Raw genomic sequence first — 27,473 nt, 5'->3', positions numbered from 1 at the left:
CCTCCACGATATGTCCACAATCCCAATACAAAGATCTAATCCCAGAAATGAATCCGTGCGAGTAATAAGCGCCGCTCTCGTCTCCATTATACACGGATCCTGCTAGTGAGCAGTCGCTGCCGGCCTGACGGTGCTCGGTAACCGCGCACTAGTGAATGAGCAGGCCAGGCTAGCTGATCCTGGATAATCGTGCGCTCGATTCGTTCGTTGATCCTTTTTTCTGTCTAGTCTGACATTCCCCGTCTTGTGATTGGTCACCTCTGAAGCGCGGTACTTCCTTCTCACCGGAAGTGACGTACAAGGCCCGGCCATCCTGTGCAGCGGCGTGTTGCAGACTGTCCTCCGGAGGCGCCACCATGGTGAAGCTCACTGCAGATTTGATCGAGCTGGCGGCGCAGTACACGAATGCCGTGCGGGACAGAGAGCTGGATCTGCGGGGTAAGAGCCGGGGCGGACACCTTGGTACACGGCGCCGCTGGCTGCCACGTAGCTGACGGCTCCAGTGTGCGGCCTGGGAGGTGCACGGTTTGTTGGACCTGTAGGGGGCGCTGTGCTGTTCTCAGCTCATGTGCTCGGCGAGGTTTCCACTACGTGACGTCATTATAGGTCTCTCTCCATTATAAATGGTGCAGGGCCGGAGAGCGCCCCCCTCAGGTCATAATGGAGCGTGCAGTCTAGAGGAGGCCGGACCGCAGGCAGAGATACTGTCTCTGGGTGCAGGTGTGAACATGGCCTGAGGCTTGTGGCAGATGTAGCAAAGAGATCATATTGGGCCACGTAGCTGGGGTACAGGGAACACAGAAGGGGCACATAGCTGGTATGGGGGCTTTTAGTTGGGGGAGCGAAGAGATCATATTGGGGCACAGGGATCACAGGAGGCACAGGGATCACAGGAGGCACATAGTTGGGGGGCACATCACAGGAGGCACAGGGATCACAGGAGGCACATAGTTGGGGGGCACATCACAGGAGGCACAGGGATCACAGGAGGCACATAGTTGGGGGGCACATCACAGGAGGCACAGGGATCACAGGAGGCACATAGTTGGGGGGCACATCACAGGAGGCACAGGGATCACAGGAGGCACATAGTTGGGGGGCACAGAGATGACATGGGTGCACGTAGCTGTGAGGCCCAGAGATCACCAGGGGCTTATAGTTGGGGGGCCAAAGAGATCATGTTCATGTGTAGCATTACAAAGTGACAATTTCAATGAATGTGCTGTGTGTACAATACAGGACCGTTCCCACTTCCCAGGGGCATTACAGAATGCTGTAGATAAGCCCCTGATGGCGGTGACAGCAGTTTATATACGAAATATGAGGTGACCGATTCCCTTTAATAATGATTTTCAGTAGCTATTACATGATTTTTTTAGTTTTATACAACCAATTTTACCCATGGAAGGACATAGGATTAACCCTATAAGTCTGTATGAAGTGTTATGGTTTTTGTGTGTAGGCACTGTTGGCCGTACAGTTCTAGATGGGATGTGTTTATTTCAATACACTTTGTAGCAAAGAAATCTGAGCATTGAATCGTAGGGCAAGGCACAATAAGTTACTGAGGCCCATATCTTAAAAATGCCTATCAGTAGTTTGTTCAAGTGGCATTTATGATCCGAGAATAGGACAGCTCTTCTCCTGTGTGTGACACGGCCCTAAAGCCGGCCTATAGATGTCAATTGGCCTGAATGAAGCTTCAGATGATTGTTCGGCCAACAGCCATCATGCCCGTCTCTCCCAATGAACGATCATTTGGCCCAATCGCTCCTGTATTCTCTGAGAAAGCTGCCAACAGACATCTATCCTGATATCTTATCTCCGGAATAACAAAGTAAATCAATGTCTGAAAATGGACAGAAGGGACCGACTTCTCCTTTCTCCAGCTCGCCGGCGTCCCCATACACATTGGAGTGTCAGACAAACCCATCAGTATTGACAGGCTTGGCCGAAATTAATTCCTCTGTTTATAGGAGCTTTAATGCTTGAGCACCACCACTGTCCTAACTATAGTCATGGCTAGGAGGTGGAACAATATAGGTTTTGTTTTTTTTAAATGTTAGTAAGGTCTCACTCAGACCTCCTCGTTGCACACACCTGTTTTATTCATGTTTTTCACTTACCAATCACGTTCCCATTATAGTCTACTAGCTATTGAACCCGTTCTACGCCCGGGTGGCGAGCATTTATATTGGTATATTGTCTCCATCATGGTATGTGCTGCTCCATCCTGCGTCCCCATCCTGTCATGCGCTGCTCCATCCTGCGTCCCCATCCTGTCATGTGCTGCTCCATCCTGCGTTCCCTTTCCTGTCATGCGCTGCTCCCATCCTGCGTCCCCATCCTGTGATGCGCTGCTCCCATCCTGCGTCCCCATCCTGTGATGCGCTGCTCCCATCCTGTGATGCGCTGCTCCCATCCTGCGTCCCCATCCTGTCATGCGCTGCTCCATCCTGCGTCCCCATCCTGTCATGCGCTGCTCCATCATGCGTCCCCATCTTGTCATGCGCTGCTCCATCCTGCGTCCCCATCCTTATGTGCTGCTACATCCTGCGTCCCCATCCTTATGTGCTGCTGCATCCTGCGTCCCCATCCTTATGTGCTGCTGCATCCTGCGTCCCCATCCTTATGTGCTGCTGCATCCTGCGTCCCCATCCTTATGTGCTGCTCCATCCTGCGTCCCCATCCTTATGTGCTGCTCCCATCCTGCGTCCCCATCCTTATGTGCTGCTCCATCCTGCGTCCCCATCCTTATGTGCTGCTGCATCCTGCGTCCCCATCCTTATGTGCTGCTGCATCCTGCGTCCCCATCCTTATGTGCTGCTGCATCCTGCGTCCCCATCCTTATGTGCTGCTGCATCCTGCGTCCCCATCCTTATGTGCTGCTGCATCCTGCGTCCCCATCCTTATGTGCTGCTGCATCCTGCGTCCCCATCCTTATGTGCTGCTCCATCCTGCGTCCCCATCCTTATGTACTGCTGCATCCTGCGTCCCCATCCTTATGTTCATGCTGCATCCTGCGTCCCCATCCTTATGTTCATGCTGCATCCTGCGTCCCCATCCTTATGTGCTGCTCGCATCCTGCGTCCCCATCCTTATGTGCTGCTCCCATCCTGCGTCCCCATCCTTATGTTCATGCTGCATCCTGCGTCCCCATCCTTATGTGCTGCTGCATCCTGCGTCCCCATCCTTATGTGCTGCTCCCATCCTGCGTCCCCATCCTTATGTTCATGCTGCATCCTGCGTCCCCATCCTTATGTGCTGCTGCATCCTGCGTCCCCATCCTTATGTTCATGCTGCATCCTGCGTCCCCATCCTTATGTTCATGCTGCATCCTGCGTCCCCATCCTTATGTGCTGCTCCATCCTGCGTCCCCATCCTTATGTGCTGCTCCATCCTGCGTCCCCATCCTTATGTGCTGCTCCATCCTGCATCCCCATCCTGTTATGTGCTGCTCCATCCTGCGTCCCCATCCTTATGTGCTTCTCCCATCCTGCGTCCCCATCCTTATGTTCATGCTGCATCCTGCGTCCCCATCCTGTTATGTGCTGCTCCATCCTGCGTCCCCATCCTTATGTGCTGCTCAATCCTGCGTCCCCATCCTTATGTGCTGCTCCATCCTGCATCCCCATCCTGTTATGTGCTGCTCCATCCTGCGTCCCCATCCTTATGTGCTTCTCCCATCCTGCGTCCCCATCCTTATGTTCATGCTGCATCCTGCGTCCCCATCCTGTTATGTGCTGCTCCATCCTGCGTCCCCATCCTTATGTGCTGCTCAATCCTGCGTCCCCATCCTTATGTGCTGCTCCATCCTGCGTCCCCATCCTTATGTGCTGCTCCCATCCTGCGTCCCCATCCTGTTATGTGCTGCTCCATCCTGCATCCCCATCCTGTTATGTGCTGCTCCATCCTGCATCCCCATCCTGTTATGTGCTGCTCCATCCTGCGTCCCCATCCTTATGTGCTTCTCCCATCCTGCGTCCCCATCCTTATGTTCATGCTGCATCCTGCGTCCCCATCCTGTTATGTGCTGCTCCATCCTGCGTCCCCATCCTTATGTGCTGCTCAATCCTGCGTCCCCATCCTTATGTGCTGCTCCATCCTGCATCCCCATCCTTATGTGCTGCTCAATCCTGCGTCCCCATCCTTATGTGCTGCTCCCATCCTGCGTCCCCATCCTGTTAGGTGCTGCTCCATCCTGCATCCCCATCCTGTTATGTGCTGCTCCATCCTGCATCCCCATCCTGTTATGTGCTGCTCCATCCTGCGTCCCCATCCTTATGTGCTTCTCCCATCCTGCGTCCCCATCCTTATGTTCATGCTGCATCCTGCGTCCCCATCCTGTTATGTGCTGCTCCATCCTGCGTCCCCATCCTTATGTGCTGCTCAATCCTGCGTCCCCATCCTTATGTGCTGCTCCATCCTGCATCCCCATCCTGTTATGTGCTGCTCCATCCTGCGTCCCCATCCTTATGTGCTTCTCCCATCCTGCGTCCCCATCCTTATGTTCATGCTGCATCCTGCGTCCCCATCCTGTTATGTGCTGCTCCATCCTGCGTCCCCATCCTTATGTGCTGCTCAATCCTGCGTCCCCATCCTTATGTGCTGCTCCATCCTGCGTCCCCATCCTTATGTGCTGCTCCCATCCTGCGTCCCCATCCTGTTATGTGCTGCTCCATCCTGCATCCCCATCCTGTTATGTGCTGCTCCATCCTGCGTCCCCATCCTTATGTGCTTCTCCCATCCTGCGTCCCCATCCTTATGTTCATGCTGCATCCTGCGTCCCCATCCTGTCATGCGCTGCTCCCATCCTGCGTCCCCATCCTTATGTGCTGCTCCATCCTGCGTCCCCATCCTTATGTGCTGCTCAATCCTGCGTCCCCATCCTTATGTGCTGCTCCATCCTGCGTCCCCATCCTTATGTGCTGCTCCATCCTGCGTCCCCATACTGCCTCTGACCCGCTCGGCGCCGAGTGCTGGGGGGCCTGAGCAGGTGGGGACACCGGCGCGCTGTGGGGGTCAGGTGCCGGTATCGCCGCCAGCTCAGGCCCCCCCAGCACTTACTATACTCACCTGTCCGGCGTTCCATCGCTGAGCGCCGCCATCTTCCCGGTCTCCTGGCCGTGACTATTCAGTCAGAGGGCGGCGCCGGCGCGCATTAAGCGCGTCATCGCGCCCTCTGAACTGAAGGCCACAGACCGAAGATGGCGCCGCTCAGCGATGGAACGGGGACAGGTGAATATGGGCCGATACTCACCCTCCTGGCGGTCCCTGCTTCTGCGGTGGAGATCGCGGTGTGTGTTCAGTGTGAACGCACACCGCGATCTCCCGGGAGCGTCGCTCTGTGAGGCCCAGACTGCGCCGGCGCTTGCGCAGTCTATAGAGGCTTTGGGCAGAGTGACGCTCCCAGCGTTATATTATAGATGGTGTAATTCGCATGTGTGTTTTTTTTTATTTTTTTTATTTTTTATTATTATTATTTTACGCACTGGGTGTCTGTGCACAAATCACTGAGGTGTCCGTTTTTACCAGTAGCATGGATGAAAAGTACGAATACAAGTCTATGGCTCAGTGAAAATCAGACACGGATGGCATCCATGTGCAGTCTGTGATTAACATTGCAGATAGGTGAAGCTTTGTCATCTATTTATCCAAACATGAAAAACACTGATTATGCTGGGGCCAGTTTTTTTTTTCATGTATGTGTTTAAAACCAAATCTCTGAATGAGGCCTAAGTGTTGCACCTTTTAATGTTTTAGTCCCTAAAATCGGTGACTAGAAGTCCTTATATCAAGGTATACATGTCAACCGAGGTGCCTGCATTAAAATTTCGATTTATTTTATTTTTTTTTTTATTTATTTTTTTTTAATCTCTCTCTAGGTTACAAAATCCCAGTGATTGAAAATCTCGGGGCCACACTGGACCAGTTTGATACTATTGATTTTTCAGACAATGAGATCAGGAAGATGGATGGATTTCCACTGCTGAAGAGACTCAAATGCTTATTACTGAACAATAACCGAATCTGGTAAGAGGGTCCATGGTCATCCCCTTTCTTTCTACTTTTCTTTTATGCCAGTATCACTACTAGTTATGAGCGAGTGTGGTCATTGCTTGGGTGGTCTCCGAGTATTTTTGGAGCTGCATGATTTCCGGCTGCTAGACAGGCTGAGCACATGCAGGGATTGTCTGTTAAGCAACCCCCACATGTATTCAAGCTGTCTAGCAGCCGCAAATCATGCAGTTGCGTTGACATAAACTAAATCTCCGAGCATGCCAAGATACTCGAAGACCAGCCGAGCATGCGCAGAGAAACCCGAGTGACGAGCACACTCGCGCATCACTAATTGCTACGTTTAGGCTGTGATGTGGCTTCAGGGAGAATACATGCAGGCAGTACCCGGTCCAAAATGATTAACCATTTTATCATAAGACCTACTGAAACTGGTTACATAATGTTAGTAATGCAGTGAACTTGCATCTGCCTGCATCATTAAAAAAAAAAAAAAAACTAAAATAGTTTCAGTGAGATCTAAAAAAAAAAAACAACACATTTGCTAGTGTTACATCTGCAGAAAACAATTAGCTTGTCATTTTTACAAGACAGTAAAAATCAGACCCAAGTATTTATGGTTAATTCCCACCACCACCTCTGTTCCCATTCCCACTGCATTATTCAGCGGTGGTGGCATTCATAGCACCTCTGGCAAAAAAAGAAAACAGGCTATCGTTCATATTTGTCAGCCTGAAAATCTAAAATGACTCTTGGAAGCAGTGGGGTGAATAAAAAAAAAAGACCACAGCTTTGAGGGGTTAAAAGAAACTGGTGGATTTAAAGACATGGCGACTCTTGTATGAAGTGAACTGAGTAACTCTAGCTACTAATGGGTTAACTATGTCCTTTTATTTATTCTCGCTTTGTTTCAGTCCTGCAAAGTAATTTTTTTTGGTTTTTTTTTCCTAGCCGTGTTGGGGAAGGACTTGAGCAGGTTATCCCTAATCTCAATGAGCTGATCCTCACAAATAATAGTATTGTGGAGCTGGTAAGTTATGTTTTTTTCCCTTTTTGTTGTGTATTTTATTAGAAACTTTACAGTATTGATATATTCTCTATTTTATCTTTAGGGTGACTTGGATAATTTGTCAACACTTAAGAATCTGACGTATCTCTGGTAAGTCATTGTTGCACTACATAAGGCCAGTTTACAGATATTGTATAGTCTGCTCAAACCTGAAGCTTATGGGAGAAGTGGGGCCTGGAACTCCTAAGTTATTCTGGGCTGATCACAGACCGGTGGCTTTTTTTTTTCTACTGGCCCAATACAAACGTGCCAGAAAATGTAGGTTTAGGCGGATATTATGTTGCATTTCCCTAATGTTTAATAATGTAAGATCTTGTATAAGGAGATTGTAACACGCTGACCAAAAAAACAAAAAACCGCGAGGATCCCTAAAATATATCTTTTAATAATTAAACCTAAAATCTGTTTGTTCCAATTTCTGAAACATTGGTATTAAGGGAAATATGAACACAGCTCAAAAACCAAATCCGAACTAACTGACCCTGTCAAATGCCCTAATACTGGTCCCTACCTGACAGCGGAGTTTGGCACCCTACGTTTCTGCGGTAGGTGCCCCCGCTCCTCGACGACTGGCCCTAGTAGCCCTAGATAAACCCTGTGTTCCCTGAAAGAGACGTAATAAATAGTGATATCCTCCCTATTCTGCCCGACGCGTTTTTCCCCCGTGGGAATCCTGGGGGTTCATCAGGGGACATGGAGCAATGCCACAAAATGAAAGGGTGCCTTTGATTATTTTTTTGATTTATTTTATTTTTATTTTTTTGCTAATTTTTACATTTTTTTTTTTTTTTTTTTTATATATATATTTTTTTTTTTCTGGGTATTACTATTTATTACGTCTTTCAGGGAACACAGGGTTTATCTAGGGCTACTAGGGCCAGTCGTCGAGCGGGGGCGCCTACCGCAGAAACTTAGGGTGCCAACCTCCGCTGTCAGGTAGGGACCAGTATTAGGGCACCTGACAGGGTCAGTTAGTTCGGATTTGGTTTTTGAGCTGTGTTCATATTTCCCTTAATACCAATGTTTCAGAAATTGGAACAAACAGATTTTAGCTTTAATTATTAAGTTATATTTTAGTTCCCAAATATTATTTGTTTGAGTGGTTCTCTTTTGATTGTAACACTCTGCTCATGGTAGCAATGTAGAAAGCGACACAGAATGAAGCCCCCTCCCCCTCAAGTGTTACTTGTACGCTTAGGTATTGTAGCCGACATTCATACATGGACATATGCCATGTGCTTAAATCATGCAGGATAGCCTGTGGAGTGCGTAGGGTCCTGATATTACCCGAAACTGCCTCCTGGAAACACTATTCTCTCCTGGAAATACAGCGCACGGGAGTGAATTCCTCCTTAATAGAGAAAATATTCTTCACACTATCCATCTGCTTTCATAATAAACTAAGCCACATGCCTAGGGCTAAAAGACACATTTGGCTGCTTGCTTGCCTTGTAGCCATTGTTTCCAGTCACCGTGACCATTCATTGCTTTCTATTTTCAGTTTATTAAGAAATCCAGTCATTAACAAGCGACATTACAGATTGTACGTGGCTTACAAAATACCACAGGTCCGTGTGCTGGACTTCCAGAAAGTCAGGCTGGCAGTAAGTGGTCTTCTCTGATGTCTTTCCTTGGCACGAATTGATGTTCTCTATAGGAGAAATGCTTTCTTTATTAGCACAAGTATGTGAGAAGTTATGTAATCTACTATGGGGAGTCTGTAAGTACAAAATGACCTTTTTTATCATGGGCACTGTGTGTACCCTTGGTGTGGCCGAGATGTGGTGCTCCTTCCTTCCCACTTGCTTCCTCTCCGTCTATCTTTGGCTCCGGTAAATCCTGAGTCGTAAACCAAGAAGGGTGGGATGCGGCCTTGAACGGTTTGGTCACACCAGGGGTGCACAGACCGCCTGTGCATCGTTTCAGCTAGCATTTTATGCTTACAACCCACCTTTTAGGCATAAGCATGTCCATGCCGAATGTGCTTTTTCTGTAGCAGTATAGGAAAGGCATCAACAGCACATAAGTGTCATGTGTAGGATCAGACTGTTTGCTTCAAGCAATTTTGCATACGAAAATTAGTAAAATATTAAAATGTGAGTCCTCAGTGGAGGATACCTTTTTAATGGCTAACTGAAAAGATGGTAACAAATGGCAAACTTGGAGACTGCTCAGGTGTCTTTATCAGGCTCAGTATAACACGAAGTCTGAAGAGTCACATATTTATACACAACAGGGCAGCAGAATAATGCAGTAATTAGGACACATCAATTGTCTTATGCTTCATTATTCCTGTTGTCCATTAAAAGGTATCCAACCACTGAGGACAGTCAAATTGTAACACTGTGCAAAGATATATTTTTCCTGTGCAAAGAAAAAGAGAATTTATTTCAATATAGAGAATTTATCATAAGAAATCAGAATGAAAGGGATTTAATGACCACTTTGATCACCCGCTGGAGCTCTAGATGAGGCAAATAATGGTGGCCATATATTCGGGGTAGGGTTTTTTTTTGTTTTTTTTTTTTGAGGGTTTTGAACAGATTGGCCACAAAAGCCACATAAAAACTAGCCTAATATAGTCTAGTCTAGACTTGTATGTGCAGTTTTAATGTCGCTCATTAAATAATTCACTTTCTTGTTAGATACCCTGCCAACAAGTGTTTGCTGCATCATCTGAGTGCATCATGATATAGAGGCAGATACCTTGATTCCAGCAATGTATCACTGCTTGCTGTAGTTGTGAAAAAAAAAAATCACTTATTAGTAGATTGTCACTAGAAGGTTGATAAATCTGCTGTCGGGTAGTACTCCATATCCATGAGTTCTGTATAACCCTAAACCTAACCCTGGCAACTTTCTGCATGTGCACAGTGTACATAACAAACTGTCAATGGGTGATGTGATTATACAGAGCTCAGCATTTAGAGAACTTGTTGATCTTCAGCAGGTAAAACCCTTATTTTATCAAAATGACAGCAAGCAGCCGAGTAAGTCACACAACTCTGTAATCAGGGCCTCTGCCCCTACATCGTGCTGCTCTCCGATTCCCTTTAAACTCGAAGGCATCCCTTTTTTAGTGGACTATTTTCTGCAGCAGTGTAATGTTCTGCATGTATAGGACAGTATTTGGCCCACACACACCAGTGTTGGTGCCACCCTAGATGGCTTTGGTTCAGTCTCTGAATCCATGCCGCTTAGATCTCGTGTAACCAGACGATTGCTGAGCAGTTAGTCCCCAGTCTTCCGTTTGCTCTTGCTGATTCTCATTTAACTCTGTGTATGGTATCGCTTCAGGAGCGACAGGAAGCAGCGAGTATGTTCAAGGGCAGGCGGGGTGCACAGCTTGCAAAGGATATTGCCAAGAGATCAAAAACGTAAGATACGAATTTCTCTCTGAAGCTTGAAAGTTTCATTCACAAGCACCTTTCTCTGACACATCTTCATAAACAAAATTCTGCAAACGGCATATATCGTGTTTTGCACTGTTTACCTGCAATTATGGCATCAGTTGCAGTTAAGTCTCAAGAGATCCAATTCGTTTCCCATCTCCAACACTTAAAGGCCAAATGATTACAAACATTGTCTCATCTGACCGTATAGTCATTTCACATCCTTTGTTTCTAGACCACAAATCCGATCTCCACAAGGTGCTTCTGGAGAAGCTTTCTTTATGTATCAGTTGTTAACCAAGATAAGATACTACACTGGGTTGAAATCACTTTCATGGCGACGCCTATGAAAGATGAGAGAAGCCAATAACCTTCTATGAACTGATGTTTTCTAATCCTTTGTCTTCCCTTCTGTCCATAGATTTACTCCCGGTGCTGGTTTGCAATCAGAAAAGAAGAAATCTGGTCCCTCACCGAGTGATGTTGAAGCCATCAAGGTATTCTTCAGGTGTAATTCTATGTCGGAGCTCTTCAGCAGGTCATTAATAGTCTCACAAAGTCTTTGCTGTGGCTGGCTTGCCTGAAGTTGGTGCCCAGGACCCCTTAGTACAGTGTTTAATTTTGAATTGATAAATTGCCCTCTTTTGCCTTCATTTATGTTGACCACAAAAAACATTTATCATATATCCACATTTGTTGAAGCTTTTGAGAGTCAGGGCACAACATTGGGCGCAGGTCTCCCATTCTGACGTTTGGTAGGATTTGCATGGGCTGCCCAATATTTTTATACTGATGACTGGTCCTTTGAGTATCTAAAAGCTTGATGGGTGTCTGACACTTATCATCTAGCATCACTTCCAGTTTAAGCCGGGTAAAGACGTTTTATGGAGCAGAACACCACCACATACACTGTTTAATCCGTAATCTGTAGAAGAGCCGCTATTGAAGAGAATCCGCAGTTCTGCACCTTACAGTGTTTACATTTAGCCACCACAGCCGGTGATGATAGCCCATCGGTGGGCGTGCCAGACACGCAATCCTCTCCCAAATTATTTACCTAGTCTATGGTGTAAAAGTAGGGGGCAATAGTAATGAGCGAGTATACTCTTTGCTGGGGTTTTCCCGAGCACGTTCGGGTGGTCTCTGAGTATTTGTAACTCCTCGGAGATTCTTTTTGTTGATGCAGCTGCATGATTTAGGGCTGCTAGCCAGCCTGAGTACATGTGGGAGTTGCCTGGTTGCTAGGGAATCCTCACATGTATTCAAGCTGTCTAGCAGCCTTAAATCATGCAGCTGCGGCAACGAAAACTAAATCTCCGAGCACTAACAAATACTCGGAGGTCACCTGAGCGTGCTCAGGAAAACACGAGCAACGAGTATACTCGCTCATCACTATTTATGAAGTCCAAAATACCTCTCTACAGGGACTGTTAATGACTGTCCAAACTAAGTCATGCTTCACGGCAGGGCTAATCATTTACATACACCTTCCCACCTGCTTGTTTTCCCTCATTCTCCACCATAGGGTCAGAGAAGGGTGGAGATGGAGGCAAGCCAAGCAGGTGTGAATTAAATTATTGGCCACAGCACGATGCTTAGTTGAACAGTCGTTCTTTGCTGACTGTCCCTATAAGGTGGTGATTCAGTTTTCTACAGAGCTGTTGATTATCTTTGTTAAATAATTTTGAAGCACTACTAAAGAAATGTTAACCCAACGCAACTCATGTCTTCTAAAAAAGAAACAGATTTGGGAGGCAATCCCTTTAGGGTATGTTCACACGTTCCTGATTTCCATCCTTTTTTTTTCAGGACTGTTTTTTAAAAAACTGCAGCTCTTGGCAGAAAACGCAGGTCCTTTTTTTGGTCCTTTTGGTCCTTTTTTGATGCGTTTTTTGATGCAGTTTTCTAGCCAGAGTCTGTGTGTTTTCTAGGAATTTTTTTAGGGTTAAAATGGCTGAAAATACCCTACCCCTAACCCTACCCCTAACCCTAACCCTACCCCTATTCTAACCTTAGTGAAAAAAAAAAATTCTTTATTTTTTTTATTGTCCCTACCTATGGGGGTGACAAAGGGGGGGGGGGGGTCATTTACTATTTTTTTTATTTTGATCACTGAGATAGGTTATATCTCAGTGATCAAAATGCACTTTGTAACGAATCTGCCGGCCGGCAGATTCGGCGGGCGCACTGCGCATGCGCCCGCCATTTTGCAAGATGGCGGCGCCCAGGGAGAAGACGGCCGGACAGACACCGGGAGGCCGGGTAAGTATAAGGGGGGAGATTAGGGCACGGGGGGGGGGCATCGGAGCACGGGGGGGGGGGGCATCGGAGCACGGGGGGGGGGGGGGCATCGGAGCACGGGGGGGTGGGATCGGGGCAGCCACACTCCACCCACGCACTTCCGCCCGCTTCCCCGCACTTCCTGCTGCAGCGGTTCTGCACCACGAACCGCAATAAAACCCGCAGATCTATTTTTGATCTGCGGGTTTTACTGCGGGTTTGACCTCACAATGGAGGTCTATGGGTGCAGAACCGCTGCTGTTTTACAAAAAGAAGTGACATGGTACTTCTTTTTTACCGCAGCTAATCAGTGCGGTTTTTTTTTTTTCAATTCAGGACCATGTGCACAGTGAGTCCTGTTTTCCATAGGGTACAGTGTACTGTACCCTGCATGGAAAACAGCCGCGGAACCGCAGCGGCAAAACCGCTGCGTTTCCGCGGTAAAAAACGCACTGTGTGAACATGGCCTTAATGGTTTGTTTATCTTACAATTCTTCATAAGTTAAAAAGATTTGCCTGACATTCACTGGTGGGCCCCAATAGTCTGTCCCAGCAGTGATGGCATCCCTGACCACCCATGGGATTGGCTGCAGAGGTCACATATAGTCAAATAGTAGCAGTGAAACAAAATAATTCACAGTTGATGTGCACCAAGATTTCAAAATGTCCAATATATTCTGTTTTGAAAAGAAAATCAAAAATCCTCTGGCATATTTTTCTTCAGTGTAGAACATTCCTGTGAATTTGTGATTCATCTAATTATTTAGCAAAATGATAATGTAGAATGTGTCCTCTGCTTTATTCCCTCCCACGTCATTCATTATATAATTGTATAATAGTGTTTTAAAGAATTTTAGTTTTAGACATGTACTGTTGAATTATTAAGGAATTGGTTATATTTGTCAAATTCTTGCCATGTTCCAGAATGCCATTGCTAATGCTACAACCCTGGCGGAAGTGGAAAGGCTGAAAGGTTTGCTGCAGTCTGGTCAGATTCCTGGTAGAGACCATGCTCCTGGTAACTTTTTCCTTTGCTTTCTCGTATTGCTTTTCTTACTAGCTTATTTACCTAATAGGCTGGTCTGTGGATTTTAAGTAATAAACTGATAACAGAATTTTTGGTTGCTTACCGTAGCCTTCATTGGGGGACACAGGAACCATGGGTGTATGCTGCTGCCACTAGGAGGCTGACACTATGCACAAAAAAAGTTAGCTCCTCCTCTGCAGTGTACACCCCACCGACTGGCATTATGCACTTCAGTTAGTGAAAAAGCAGTAGGAGAAAAACATAAGGTTGAAACATAACCACAAACATGAGCACTGTAAACTTGAGAAACAGTCATAGAACACAGAACAACAGGAACTGAATAACATGGGAGGGTGCTGTGTCCCCCAATGAAGGCTCCAAGAAACAGATTTTACGGTAAGCAACCAAAAATCCTGTTTTCTCTATCGCCTCTCATTGGGGGACACAAGAACCATGGGACGTCCCAAAGCAGTCCCTGGGGTGGGAAAAACAGACTTCCATCAGGTCAGAGGACTCACCACTGCCGCCTGCAAGATCCTTCTGCATAGGCTGGCGTCCGCTGAAGCGTAGGTATGGACCTTGTAAAATTTGGCGAACGTGTGGATGGAAGACCAGGTTACCGCTTTGCAAAGCTGTAGGGCGGAAGCCCAGTGGTGTACCGCCCAGGAGGCACCAACTGCCCTGGTAGAGTGAGCCTTTATCCCAGGAGGGGGCACTCTGTTCTTGACCCGGTAAGCCTCGAAAATTGCCGTTCTGATCCAGCGAGCAACAGACGCTTTGGAAGCCGGCAGGCCTCTACGTGTGCCATCAGGAATGACGAAAAGAGAATCAGTCTTCCGGAAAACGGCCGTTCTAGCCAGGTAGATCCTCACTGCCCTGACAAGGTCCAGCTTGTTCAAGGATGAGTCGTAGCTGGACAAAAGGAAGGTAGCACGATGTCCTCGTTGAGGTGAAAGGTGGAAACCACCTTAGGGAGAAAGGAAGGCGGAGGCCTGAGGACCACCTTGTCCTGGTGGATAACCAAGAAAGGAGATCGGCAAGAAAAGCCCAACTCTGAAACACAGCGGATCGAAGTGATGGCCACAAGGAAGCCACCTTCCAAGATAGAACCGACAGGGAAACCTCCCTGAGAGGTTCAAAGAGGGAACCCCTCAGAACGTCCAGCCCAAGATTTAAATCCCATGAATCCACAGGGGACCTGTACGGAGGGACAGCGTGGGCTACTCCTTGAAGGAAGGACTTAACCTATGGCCGAGAAGAGCACGTCTTCTGAAAAAGGATGGAGAGCGCAGAAACCTGCCCCTTCAGGGAACTAAGAGCGAGGCCCGAATCCAGCCATGCCTGAAGGAAGGCCAAAATGGAAGGCAGGGAAAAGGACATAGGTGAAACGCGATTGGACTCGCACCAACGGAAGTAAGCCTTCCAGGTACGATAGTAGATCCTGGAAGATGAAGGCTTCCTAGCCTGGATCATAGTATGAATCACCCGATCGGAAAGGGCGGATGCTCTTAGAACTGCGGTCTCAACAGCCACACCGTCAAACTGAGTCACCGAGAATTCGGGTGGCAGATCCGGACCCTGGGACAGCAGATCGGGTCTGTCTGGAAGGCGCCAGGGGGTGTCCGCGAGAAGATTGACAATCTCCGCAAACCAAGAACTCCTGGGCCAATCCTGGGCGATCGGAATGACCGGCACCGTTTCAGCCTTGATCTTTTTCAACAGCTTGGGAAGCAAGGGAAGGGGTGGAAACAGGTAGGGGAGCACGAACTGCGACCAAGGAATGGCCAGAGCGTCGACGCCCACTGCGAGAGGGTCGCGAGACCTGGAGACTAACCGAGGAATCTTCCTGTTCATTCGGGACGCCGTGAGGTCCACGTCCGGAGTCCCCCATAGAAGACAAATCTGATGGAAGACCTCCAGATGCAAGGACCATTCCTCTGCCGCGAGACCCTCGCGGCTGAGGAAGTCGGCGGCCCAATTATCCACGCCGGGGATATGCGCCGCGGATATCACCGAAACCGTTGCCTCTGCCCAGAGGAGGATCTTGGATACCTCGGCCAGGGCCAAGGATCTCCGAGTTCCCCACCTGATGGTTGACATATGCCACCGCCGTGGCATTGTCCGTCTGGATTTGGATAGGTAGACCCCTGAGAATCCTTTCCCATTAACGGAGAGAGAAAGAAGGCCCGAATCTCGAGGACGTTGAGCGGCAGAGAGGACTCCTGCGCCAATCAACGACCCTGAACAGTCCGGTGCCGAGACACCGCACCCCACCCTAGTAGGCTGGCGTCCGTCGTCACTACCTGCCAGTGAACTGGAAGGAAGGACCTGCCCAGGGAGATGAGGTGACGTCAGCCACCAGTTGAGGGACCGTTTGACCTGGGGAGAGAGTCGGATCGGATGATCCAGGGAGACGACGGACTTGTCCCACTGTGACAGGATGGCCTGCTGAAGAGGTCGTGAGTGGAATTGGGCGAAGGGAATCGCTTCCAATGTTGCTACCATCCTCCACAGAACCTTCATGGCTAATCAGAAGGAGGGAAAACGAGGACCCTGGATCAAGCGTACGTCCCGACTAAGGATGGATCTCTTGTCTTCGGGAAGGAAGACTTTGGTCTGACGAGTGTCTAAGAGCATGCCCAGAAAGATGAGGCACTGGGAAGGAACAAGACAGGATTTCTTCTTGTTGACAAGCCACCCGAAACGGGCTAGTGTCGAGGACGATGGACAGACTCTCGTGAGCCTGAGAAAAGGACGGAGCCTTGATGAGTATGTCGTCGATGTATGAAAAAAGTACCAGTCCCCTGACCCTCAAGATGGCTATCAGCGCTGCCATGATCTTCGGGAAAACCCTGGGAGCGGCTGCGAGACCGAACGACAGGGCGACAAACTGAAAATGCTCCTGATGTACTGCAAAATGCAGGAATCTGTGATGTCCCGGGAAGATCGAGACATGGAGGTAGGCATCCTGGATGTCTACGGAGCACAGGAATTCCTGAGCCTCCATGGAAGAAATTCGAACGAATGGATTCCATCCTGAAGTGTCTCAGACGAACCCTCCTGTTCAGCAATTTGAGATCCAGAATGGGATGAACCTTGCCGTCTTTTTTCGGTACCACAAAAAGATTCGACTAGAACCCTGTGAACCGTTCTTTTTCTGGAACAGGAACAATTACCCTGGATTCGAGGAGGGAAGTGATTGCTGCAAAGAAAAAAACCCAGAACTAGAGCTGGGTCTCTTGGGGGGCAGGATTCGAAGAAACGATCCCGGGGCCGTGAAATGAACTCTATTTTGTATCCTGAGGATACCACTTCCCTGACGCCATGCGTCCTCCACTGAGGAGATCCAGACGTCCCTGAAAAGAGAAGACGGCCGCCCAGCTTGGGAGGTGCGTTGGGGTCTTGCCGTGAGTCATGCTGAAGTGGATCTTCCAGTCCTAGACCTGGAAGATCTACCTTGGGAGTAGCGGGGGATGCCAGGAAGTAGTGGGTCTAAAGGATACCGCCTTCTCTTGACGTGCCTGTGGCCTCTGCTGCTGCTGGGAAAAGGAGTTTGACGCCGCAAAGCGACGAAAAGGTCGAAAGGGACGAAATTGTCACCTAGGAGGATCCCGGCGAGGTTTAGACTGGGGAAGAAGAGAACTTGTGCCTCCGGTGGCGTCCTTAATGATTTGGTCCAGCTTAGAACCAAAGAGACGTGAGCCTTGAAAGGCAGACTGGTAAGGACTTTTTAGAAGACAAATCCGCCTGCCAGGCCTTGAGCCAAACGGTCTGGCGGATGGCAACGGCATTGCTGGACGCCTGAGCCACACAAGATGCGGCGTCCAGTGAGGCGGAGACCAGATAATCACCCGCTTGAGAAATCTGATTGTCAAGCTCTGCCAGCTGTCCGGGTGGAGCTCCGTCCAGCATGCCCCGACGGAGTTGTTTGGCCCATTTAGATATGGATTTGGAAACCCAAGTGGAAGCCAAGGCCGGGCATAGAGTAGCTGCAGCCGCTTCAAAGGCTGACTTCGCAAAGGATTCTATGACTATCGTTAGAATCCTTCAGAGATGCTCCGCCAGACAGTGGAAGGACCGTGTTGGTGGACTGCCTGGAAACTGGGGGATCCACCAAGGGAGAGACAGTCCAATTGGCAGTAAGTTCTGGAGAAAAGGGATATAAAACGCCAAGGCGCTTTCCCCTCTGAAAACGTCTGGTCGGATTCTCTCTTTCTCTGCTCATGATCTCCTCGAATTCAGGGTGAGGAGCAAAAAAACTTGGAAGGTGGTTTAGACCGTCTAAACGAAACCGCCTGATCTGCAGGTTCCGTAGAGGTATCTTTGATGCCACAGGTCTGATTTACAGCTCTGAGTTTCTGAACCATATCCCTCATGCTAGCGATTTGGTTAGAATCCAGCTCCGAAATGTCCTCCGAAAGCGCGTCAGAACGCCTCGCCTGACTCAGGGGAGGAGGACCGGGGAGAGGCCAACTGCAGAGAAGGACCGTGTGGCGAGATGGAACGAGAAGAGGACTCAGATCGGCGTTCCTGTCTGGACCTTTAGCGACCTATAACGGTAGGCTTGGACGGAGCCTTCTGTGACCTGCTGGCTACTGCGGGTGTCTGCAGGGGCAACCTATCAAGCACGGACACAAGGGTTTGAGACACCCGTGTTAGATCCGCTACGGATTGAGACAGAGAAAGCCCAGGCTCGAGTGGAGGCTTCGCTCTGTGGCAGAACAGCAGGAGGGTCCTGGGCAGTGGGCATGATGGGGTTGCTGCAGGTCTGACAGAGGGGAGAAGGAGGACGAGAGCGACTTCCCTTAAGATTAGACATGGCGAATGAACCCCTGAGGAATGCCAGAAGGTTAGGGGACAGGAAAGCAGAGGAGAGTGTCAGACTGCAGAGCGGAGCTACTCACGACATGTGATGGATGGAAAGCTGCCAGCTTAGGAGATGCACCTTAGATGTGGTGATCCTTAACGCAGGGGTGCAGGCTGAGCCGCAAGGGATGAGGACGCCAGGATATGCGCTTTGGAGGAGGCGGAGCAAGGCGTTCCTGACGCCGAAAACAACTTCAGGGGCGCAGGAGAAAGTGGGCGGGGCTAACCGCCAAGAGTAGCGCCAAGATGGCGCTGGTGGGCGGAGCTCGCAGTTTAAACCGGTCGGGCGGGAGAAAAGCCCGCCCGATGGAAGGAAGTGGGCAGAATCGCGGCCGGAAGTAGGCCCCGGCAGAAGCCAGGGCCTAAATTAGAGGCCGGCAACCGCCAGTTCAAGACCCCGGAGCCGTGCGCCGCAGGTAGGAAGCGGCGCAGCAGCCTGTCAAGGCCGCCGCGCTGTAACAATGGCATCGCAGCCGCAGAGAGCGGCCGGAGCAGCGCGGCGGCCTTGGCAGGCAGGCTCTCTGCGGCTGCGATGCCATTGTTACAGCGCGGCGGCCTTGACAGGCTGCCGCGCCGCTTCCTACCTGCGGCGCACGGCTGGCACAGGTGGCAGGGCAGCCGCTAAGGGTGGCCGGAACCGCGCGGTCGCAGGGGCAAAAAGCGGCGCCGTAGCCTGTAAAAGGCCGCCGTGCCGGAACAGGAGGCAGAACGGCCGCAGCCACGGAAGCGGCGCGGCAGACAGAAAGAAGCGCGGCCGCAGCACGACAAAGCGATCCCAGCCCGTGCGGCTGAAAAAGGCCCCTACATCTGCGTGCAGCTGCCCGCTATGCAGCAGGCAACGACCAGTGAGGTCCCCTCAATAAAGCACCCCCTTTGAAGATCTGGGATGGGATGGAATGGGGAAAATACTCACCTTAAACATCCCACGCCGTTACTAACCTGAAGAGGATTGAGACGTCCAGGGAGCTGGTGATCGACGACGTCGTCTCCGCAACCGACAGGCTCTGGTAGGCGAGTGGGTGGGGGACGGATGCAGGATCGGACTTCTGAGCAAGCACGTGTGCTAGGATCTTGGTCCTGCAGAGGGATCTATGAGGATACGGGGTGGCAGTACACGCCGTACTCATAGTCCACATAGTGTGACTACAGGCGTGACTGTTCACGCTGTATCCCTTCTGGAAAAACCTGGAAGAAAACTACGCACATTGAGGTAGATAGGGGTCTAAAGAAAGACCCGTGTCCACCTCCTACTGACACTAAGCTAAACTGAAGAGTATAATGCCAGTTGGTGGGATGTACACTGCAGAGGAGCTAACTTTTTTCGTGCATAGTGGCAGCAGCATACACCCATGGTTCCTGTGTCCCCCAATGAGAGGCGATAGACAAATTAATTTGTGGTAATCAGTAGCGATGAGGGAACGTGCGCTGAGGTGTCATCCAAGCACGCTTGTGTGCTAATAATATCTTTGGCGTGCTCGAATGCTCTGTGGCTGCTGTCGTACAGCCGGGGGACATGCAGCCACGACGACTGGAATATAGCATCGAGCATGCCTAAGATATTCTATTAACACACGAGCATGCTCAGATGACGCCTTATCAGAGCACTAATCGGTATACTATGATTCATAGTCTTTGGGGTTTTTGTTCTCAGTTTAATTCCTGCTCATTTTGGGCTTGAGCCCAGGACTGGTTCTAGTCACTGACAGCTATCTCTGTACACACACACACACACACACACACACACACACACACACACCGATTCTGTCCATCACTAATGACGTCACCCATTTGTCTTCTAAGAGTATGTGCACACGTAGAAAGCTCCTCTGCGGATTTTTCCGCAGTGGATTTGATAAATCTGCAGGTCAAAACCGCTGTGGTCTTTCCTGCGGATTTATCGCGGTTTCTATTGCGGATTCCGCTGTGGTTTTACATCTGCAGTTTTCTATTGGAGCAGGTGTAAAAACGCTGCGGATTCCGCACAAAGAATTGACATGCTGCGGAAAATAAAATGCTGCGTTTTTTTCCGCAGCATGTGTACTGCGGATTTCGTTTCCTATAGGTTTACATTGTACTGTAAACTCATGGGAAACTGCTGCGGATCCGCAGCTGCGGAAACGCTGCAGATCCGCAGCAAAATGCGCAACATGTGCACATACCCTGCCTACAGTTAGCAGAAACATAAAGGGAGAAAAAAAAAGGAAGAGCAGGAGGAAATATACTGAATATTTCACAAGATCGTGTAATCTAACCAAGGCTGCACGCAAATATGGCTGCATGTGCAATGTGACGAGGGATTTCATGGTCTTACTTTGTTTTTCTGCACAATTTTTAGGCAATGAAGTGTTCATTTCGGAGGAGGCAGATGAAGAAGAAGAAATGGAGGAAGGCACAACTGCCAATGGGTCCTGAGCCACCGTCATTACTGATACACTATTGCCAGACTATTTTGTTTCATTGTAAATGTTCTTCTGTAAATTTTGAATAAAAGTTTTTGTATTGTATTTGTATTTTATTTTGCTGTGTGGTTTGAAGTAATTACTATGTTATCGGCTATGTTACCACGATGAACTTTTGGTGCGTTTTTGATACTGCAAAATTTATGCCTCTTTAACCCCTTCCCGACCTTTGATGCCCTGGTCTCACCCCCCTTATACTTACCTGGCCTCCCGGGGACCGTCCGTCTTCTTTCCTGGGCACCGCCATCTTCCAAAATGGCGGGCGCATGTGCAGTGCGCCCGCCGAATCTCGTTCCAGAGTGAATTTTGATCACTGAGATAGATTATATCTCAGTGATCAAAATAAAAAAAAGTAAATGACCCCCCCCCCCCCCCTTTGTCACCCCCATAGGTAGGGACAATAAAAAAAATATATATATATTTTTTTTTTCCACTAAGGTTGGGGTAAGAACTAGGGTTAGGGGTAGGGTTAGGGTTTCGGTATCTCTGCGGATTTTTCCGCTGCGGATTTGATAAATCCGCAGTGCTAAACCGCTGTGGATTTATCGCAGATTTACCGCGTTTTTTCTGCGCATTTCAATGCGGTTTTACAACAGCGATTTTCTATTTGAGCAGTTGTAAAACCGCTGCGGAATCCGCAGAAAGAAGTGACATGCTGCGGAATGTAAACCGATGCGTTTCCGTGCAGTTTTTCTGCAGCATGTGTACAGCGATTTTTGTTTCCCATAGGTTTGCATTGAACTGTAAACTCATGTGAAACTGCTGCGGATCCGCAGCGTTTTCCGCAGCGTGTGCACATACCTTTAGAATTAGGCTATGTGCACACGGTGCGGATTGGCCGCTGCGGATCCGCAGCAGTTTTCCATCAGGTTTACAGTACCATGTAAACATATGGAAAGCCAAATCCGCTGTGCCCATGGTGCGGAAAATACCGCGCGGGAACGCTGCGTTGTATTTTCCGCAGCATGTCAATTCTTTGCGCGGATTCCGCAGCGTTTTACACCTGTTCCTCAATAGGAATCCGCAGGTGAAATCCGGACAAAAAACACTGGAAATCCGCGGTAAATCTGCAGGTAAAACGCAGTGCCTTTTACCCGTGGATTTTTCAAAAATGATGCTGAAAAATCTCATACGAATCCGCAACGTGGGCACATAGCCTTAGGGCTAGGGTTGAGTTGGAATTAGGGTTGTGGTTAGGGGTGTGTTGGGGTTACGGGTGTGTTGGGGTTAGGGTTGTGATTAGGGTTATAACTACAGTTGGGATTAGAGTTAGGGGTGTGTTGGGGTTAGTGTTGGAGTTAGAATTGAGGGGTTTCCACTGTTTAGGCACATCATGGGGTCTCCAAACGCAACATGGCGCCACCATTGATTCCAGCCAATCTTGTATTCAAAAAGTCAAATGGTGCTCCCTCACTTCCGAGCCCCGACGTGTGCCCAAACAGTGGTTTACCTCCACATATGGGGTACCAGCATACTCAGGACAAACTGCGCAACAATTACGGGGGTCCAATTTCTCCTGTTACCCTTGAGAAAATAAAAAATTGCTTGCTAAAACATCATTTTTGAGGAAAGAAAAATGATTTTTTATTTTCACGGCTCTGCGTTGTAAACGTCTGTGAAGCACTTGGGGGTTCAAAGTGCTCACCACATATCTAGATAAGTTCCTTGGGGGGTCTAGTTTCCAAAATGGGGTCACTTGTGGGGGGTTTCTACTGTTTAGGCACACCAGGGGCTCTACAAACGCAACATGACGTCCGCAGACCATTCCATCAAAGTCTGCATTTCAAAAGTCACTACTTCCCTTCTGAGCCCCGACGTGTGCCCAAACAGTGGTTTACCCCCACACATGGGGTATCAGCGTACTCAGGAGAAACTGGACAACAACTTTTGGGGTCCAATTTCTCCTGTAACCCTTGGGAAAATAAAAAATTCTGGGCTAAAAAATTATTTTTGAGGAAAGAAAACGTATTTATTATTTTCACGGCTCTGTGTTATAAACTTCTGTGAAGCACTTGAGGGTTCAAAGTGCTCACCACACATCTAGATTAGTTCCTTTGGGGGTCTAGTTTCCAAAATGGGGTCATTTGTGGGGGATCTCTAATGTTTAGGCACACAGGGGCTCTCCAAACGCGACATGGTGTCCGCTAATGATTGGAGCTAATTTTCCATTTAAAAAGCCAAATGGCGCGCTTTCCCTTCTGAGCCCTGCCGTGCGCCCAAACAGTGGTTTACCCCCACATATGGGGTATCTGCGTACTCAGGACAAACTGGACAACAACATTTGTGGTCCAATTTCTCCTATTACCATTGGCAAAATAGGAAATTCCAGGCTAAAAAATCATTTTTGAGAAAAGAAAAATTATTTTTTATTTTCATGGCCCTGCATTATAAACTTCTGTGAAGCACCTGGGGGTTTAAAGTGCTCAGTATGCATCTAGATAAGTTCCTTAGGGGGTCTAGTTTCCAAAATGGGGTCACTTGTGGGGGAGCTCCATTGCATAGGCACACAGGGGCTCTCCAAATGCGACATGGTGTCCGCTAACAAATGGAGCTAATTTTCCATTCATAAAGTCAAAAGGCGCGCCTTCCCTTCTGAGCCCTGCCGTGTGCCCAAACAGTGGTTTACCCCCACATATGAGGTATCGGCGTACTCGGGAGAAATTGCTCAACAAATTTTAGGATCCATTTTATCCTATTACCCATGTGAAAATGAAAAAAGTGAGGCGAAAAGAAATTTTTTGTGAAAAAAAAGTACTTTTTCATTTTTACGGATCAATTTGTGAAGCACCTGAGGGTTTAAAGTGCTCACTAGGCATCTAGATAAGTTCCTTGGGGGGTCCAGTTTCCAAAATGGGGTCACTTGTTGGGGAGCTCCAATGTTTAAGCACACAGGGTCTCTCCAAACGCGACATGGTGTCCGCTAACGATGGAGATAATTTTTCATTCAAAAAGTCAAATGGCGCTCCTTCCCTTCCGAGCCTTACCATGTGCCCAAACAGTGGTTTACCCCCACATGTGAGGTATCGGTGTGCTCAGGAGAAATTGCCAAACAAATTTTAGGATCCATTTTATCCTGTTGTCCATGTGAAAATGAAAAAATTGAGGCTAAAAGAATTTTTTTTGTGAAAAAATAGTACTTTTTCATTTTTACGGATCAATTTGTGAAGCAGCTGGGGGTTTAAAGGGCTCACTATGCATCTAGATAAGTTCCTTGGGGCGTCTAGTTTCCAAAATGGGGTCATTTGTGGGGGAGCTCCAATTTTTAGGCACACGGGGGCACTCCAAATGTGACATGGTGTCCGCTAAAGAGTGCAGCCAATTTTTCATTCAAAAAGTCAAATGGCGCTCCTTCCAAGCCCTGCCGTGCGCCCAAACAGTGGTTTACCCCCACATATGAGGTATCAGCGTACTCAAGACAAATTGTACAACAACTTTTGTGGTTCAGTTTCTCCTTTTACCATTGGGAAAATACAAAAATTGTTGCTGAAAAATCATTTTTGTGACTAAAAAGTTAAATGTTCATTTTTTCCTTCCATGTTGCTTCTGCTGCTGTGAAGCACCTGAAGGGTTAATAAACTTCTTGAATGTGGTTTTGAGTACCTTGAGGGGTGCAGTTTTTAGAATGGTGTCACTTTTGGGTATTTTCAGCCATATAGACCCCTCAAACTGACTTCAAATGTGAGGTGGTCCCTAAAAAAAATGGTTTTGTAAATTTCGTTGTAAAAATGAGAAATCGCTGGTCAAATTTTAACCCTTATAACTTCCTAGCAAAAAAAACGCAATCCTGCGTTTCAGGAAGGACCGCCAAGAATCACCTGCTTGAAGGGGAAGGCCGCGCCTGACTATCCTGATGGATGACAGGTGAGCAGTAAACTAGTGCTCTGGGTTACCATTGCAACTAAACAGCCATTATTTGAGAAACCAAACTCTGGCTGTTCTGACAACCCTATTGAATCACTGGGGCAAATGAGTGATGTCTCATCCTATCAAGCGGTCTGTGGCCGACACCTTTCTGGGCACAGTTGCCTCAGCCTGCCGCCATCCAGTGCACTTTCTGCAACAATGCAGTGTTCCTGGTTGTGTGCGGCTTCCCTCCAAGGTGGGCTCACGGTATTACCAGCTTCACCTGTTCTTCTAATGATATTTGGAGGCAGCACAGGTAAGTGCACAGTGTAAATCCTGTCTCTAAAGGCAAGGCCTCTGTGCTGATATTGGCCTCATGCCTTTATGCCAAAGCTAGGTCATGTGCTGATGATTTGGCTTCAAAGTTTATCTTAGGCCGATCATGTTTATCCTTATTTTGTGGCTGAATAACACTCAGAGGGTTTCACTGTTGTCCACCAGACCCAGTATAGGTCTATTCCATGTCTGTAGGAGGCACATGGTATTAATACAACACATCCCTGTGAAGGCTGCGCCTCATTATCTGGCCAGTCTGACAATTGTGATGTGAAGGTTTATCCTGAATGGATTATTCTGATAAATGTAAGCCTGAGTTTGGTCTTGGGTGTTGTGGCTCATGGCACCATAGTACCTTATGGTACCTTTAGGGCAGGGGTCCCCAACCTGTAGGTCGGGAGCCACATGTGGCTTGTGATGTGTGGCTCCCGGCTGCCTGTCATCTTGGTGCATTAGCACCAGGTGTAAATAACTATTAGGAGCAGAACTCTAAATGGTGACTTTTGTGTGAAGCCCTGCACAAAATAGCAGATCTGAATGGGGGTGAGATAGGAAACCGTGGAGCTTTCCATACTGCCTTGGTGTGGTTACAGTGGAAAAGCTTTGGTTGTCATTATAATGTCAGTACTGTGAGTGGGGAATGAGCTGGTTGTGGCTCACCATGCTCTATCAGAGCTGAATGTGGCTCTCAAGGTCAGAAATATTGGGGACCTCTGCTTTAGGGCCTCATGTCACCTTTTGGTGCCTAACAGCGCCTCAGGGCACTTCTTAGCTCTTCCGTTCTATGAGGCACTAATAAAGCACAGGAGTCTTAGGCTATGTGCACACTTTGCAGATTCCACTGCGGATTTTTCCGCAGCGGAATTGCAAAATCCGCAGTGAAAACCCATCGCGGTTTTTACTGCGGATTTATCGCGGTTTTTACTGCGTTTTCTTCTGCGGATTTTCAACTGCAGTTTTCTATTGGAGCAGCTGAAAATCCGCAGAAAAGAAGTGACATGCTGCGGAATGTAATCCGCAGCGTTTCCGCGCGGATTTTTCTGCAGCATGTGCACAGCGTTTTTTGTTTCCCATAGGTTTACATTGAAATGTAAACTCATGGGAAACTGCTGCGGATCCGCAGCGGTCAAATCCGCTGCGGATCCGCAGCAAAATCCGCAAAGTGTGAATATAGCCTTAATTCAGCATACTACCTAGTCAGGAATTTAAGACTTGGCCCTTAATGGCTAAAGTTGGGATCCTATTTCATAGTTTATGGTTGAAGAGTCATATGTCTATTGAGTTAATCCTATAACACAGGCTTGGGCAAACTGAGGCCCGCGAGCCACATCCGCCCCGACGGTTCTTGTGCGACCTGCTGACACAGCCAGACAGGTGGAGAAGAACTGATCTTTCTCAGAATCTTCATTGCAACTATAGCCGCCTTCTCATTGGTGGATGTGGGGCTGCTCAGTTCCTGGCTTGCAGACTAGAGCTGCTGAAGCCTGTGCTGGAGGCAGAGCGGACAGGAGGAGGGAAGCAGGACTACAGCACCCATCTGCTGCAGATAATGGGCAAGTAGATTATAAGGCTATGTGCACACGTTGCAGATTAGCCATTAGCCTTAGGAATTTCTGGTGCGGATTCTGCCTCTCCTGGCAGAAAACGCACCTGCGGATTTGTCACGTTTTTGTGCGGTAACGCAGCGTTTTTTTGTGCATTTTTTTTCTGCGCTTTTTGCGGATTTGCTGCATTTTTTTAACCCCTGCGGTTTTCTATAATGAAATGGGTACAAAAACGCTGCAGATTCGCAAAAAAGAAGTGACCTGCTACTTCTTTTAAACCGCAGTGGATTTTCCGCAAAGTGTGCACAGCATTTTTTTTCTCATTGATTTACATTGTACTGTAAATCAATTGCGGATCTGACAGCGTTTCTGCACTGCAAAAAAACGCTGCGGATCCGCAGAGAATCCACAACGTGTGCACATAGCCTAAGGCTATGTGCACAGGATGCGGATTTAGTGCGGATCCGCAGCAGATTTTTCCGAGCAGCAACGCTGCAGGTCCGCAATTGATTTACAGTACAATGTAAATCAATGAGAAAAAAAAAATCTGTGGGAAAAAATCTGCGCGGAAGCGCTGCGGATTTAAAAGAAGTGCATGTCACTTCTTTTGTGCGGATCTGCAGCGTTTCTGCACCCCTC

At 48.3% G+C, this 27,473-nt stretch overlaps 1 protein-coding gene across 1 annotated transcript; it reads left to right on the top strand.

Moving 5' to 3' along the window:
* The first annotated feature begins 279 nt into the window (after positions 1 to 279).
* SNRPA1 (small nuclear ribonucleoprotein polypeptide A') lies at positions 280 to 21,156 on the top strand. Its single transcript, XM_069766331.1, has 9 exons — positions 280 to 438; positions 5,886 to 6,033; positions 6,970 to 7,048; positions 7,131 to 7,177; positions 8,589 to 8,691; positions 10,385 to 10,464; positions 10,901 to 10,976; positions 13,684 to 13,777; positions 20,988 to 21,156. The coding sequence occupies exons 1-9, from the start codon at positions 357 to 359 to the stop codon at positions 21,062 to 21,064; spliced, it is 786 nt and encodes a 261-aa protein (XP_069622432.1). The 5' UTR covers positions 280 to 356; the 3' UTR covers positions 21,065 to 21,156.
* Positions 21,157 to 27,473: the final 6,317 nt, after the last annotated feature.

The sequence above is a fragment of the Ranitomeya imitator genome, chromosome 4 (genome assembly GCF_032444005.1).
Source record: "Ranitomeya imitator isolate aRanImi1 chromosome 4, aRanImi1.pri, whole genome shotgun sequence".
Lineage (NCBI taxonomy): Eukaryota > Metazoa > Chordata > Amphibia > Anura > Dendrobatidae > Ranitomeya > Ranitomeya imitator.
This window is presented reverse-complemented; position numbering and strand designations above follow the sequence as displayed.

Coding starts and splice junctions, on each gene's coding strand:
- SNRPA1 (XM_069766331.1), top strand. CDS start 357: ATGGTGAAGCTCACTGCAGATTTGATCGAGCTGGCGGCGCAGTACACG. Junction 7,178..8,588: donor AAGAATCTGACGTATCTCTG/GTAAGTCATTGT, acceptor TTCTATTTTCAG/TTTATTAAGAAATCCAGTCA. Junction 10,465..10,900: donor ATTGCCAAGAGATCAAAAAC/GTAAGATACGAA, acceptor TTCTGTCCATAG/ATTTACTCCCGGTGCTGGTT.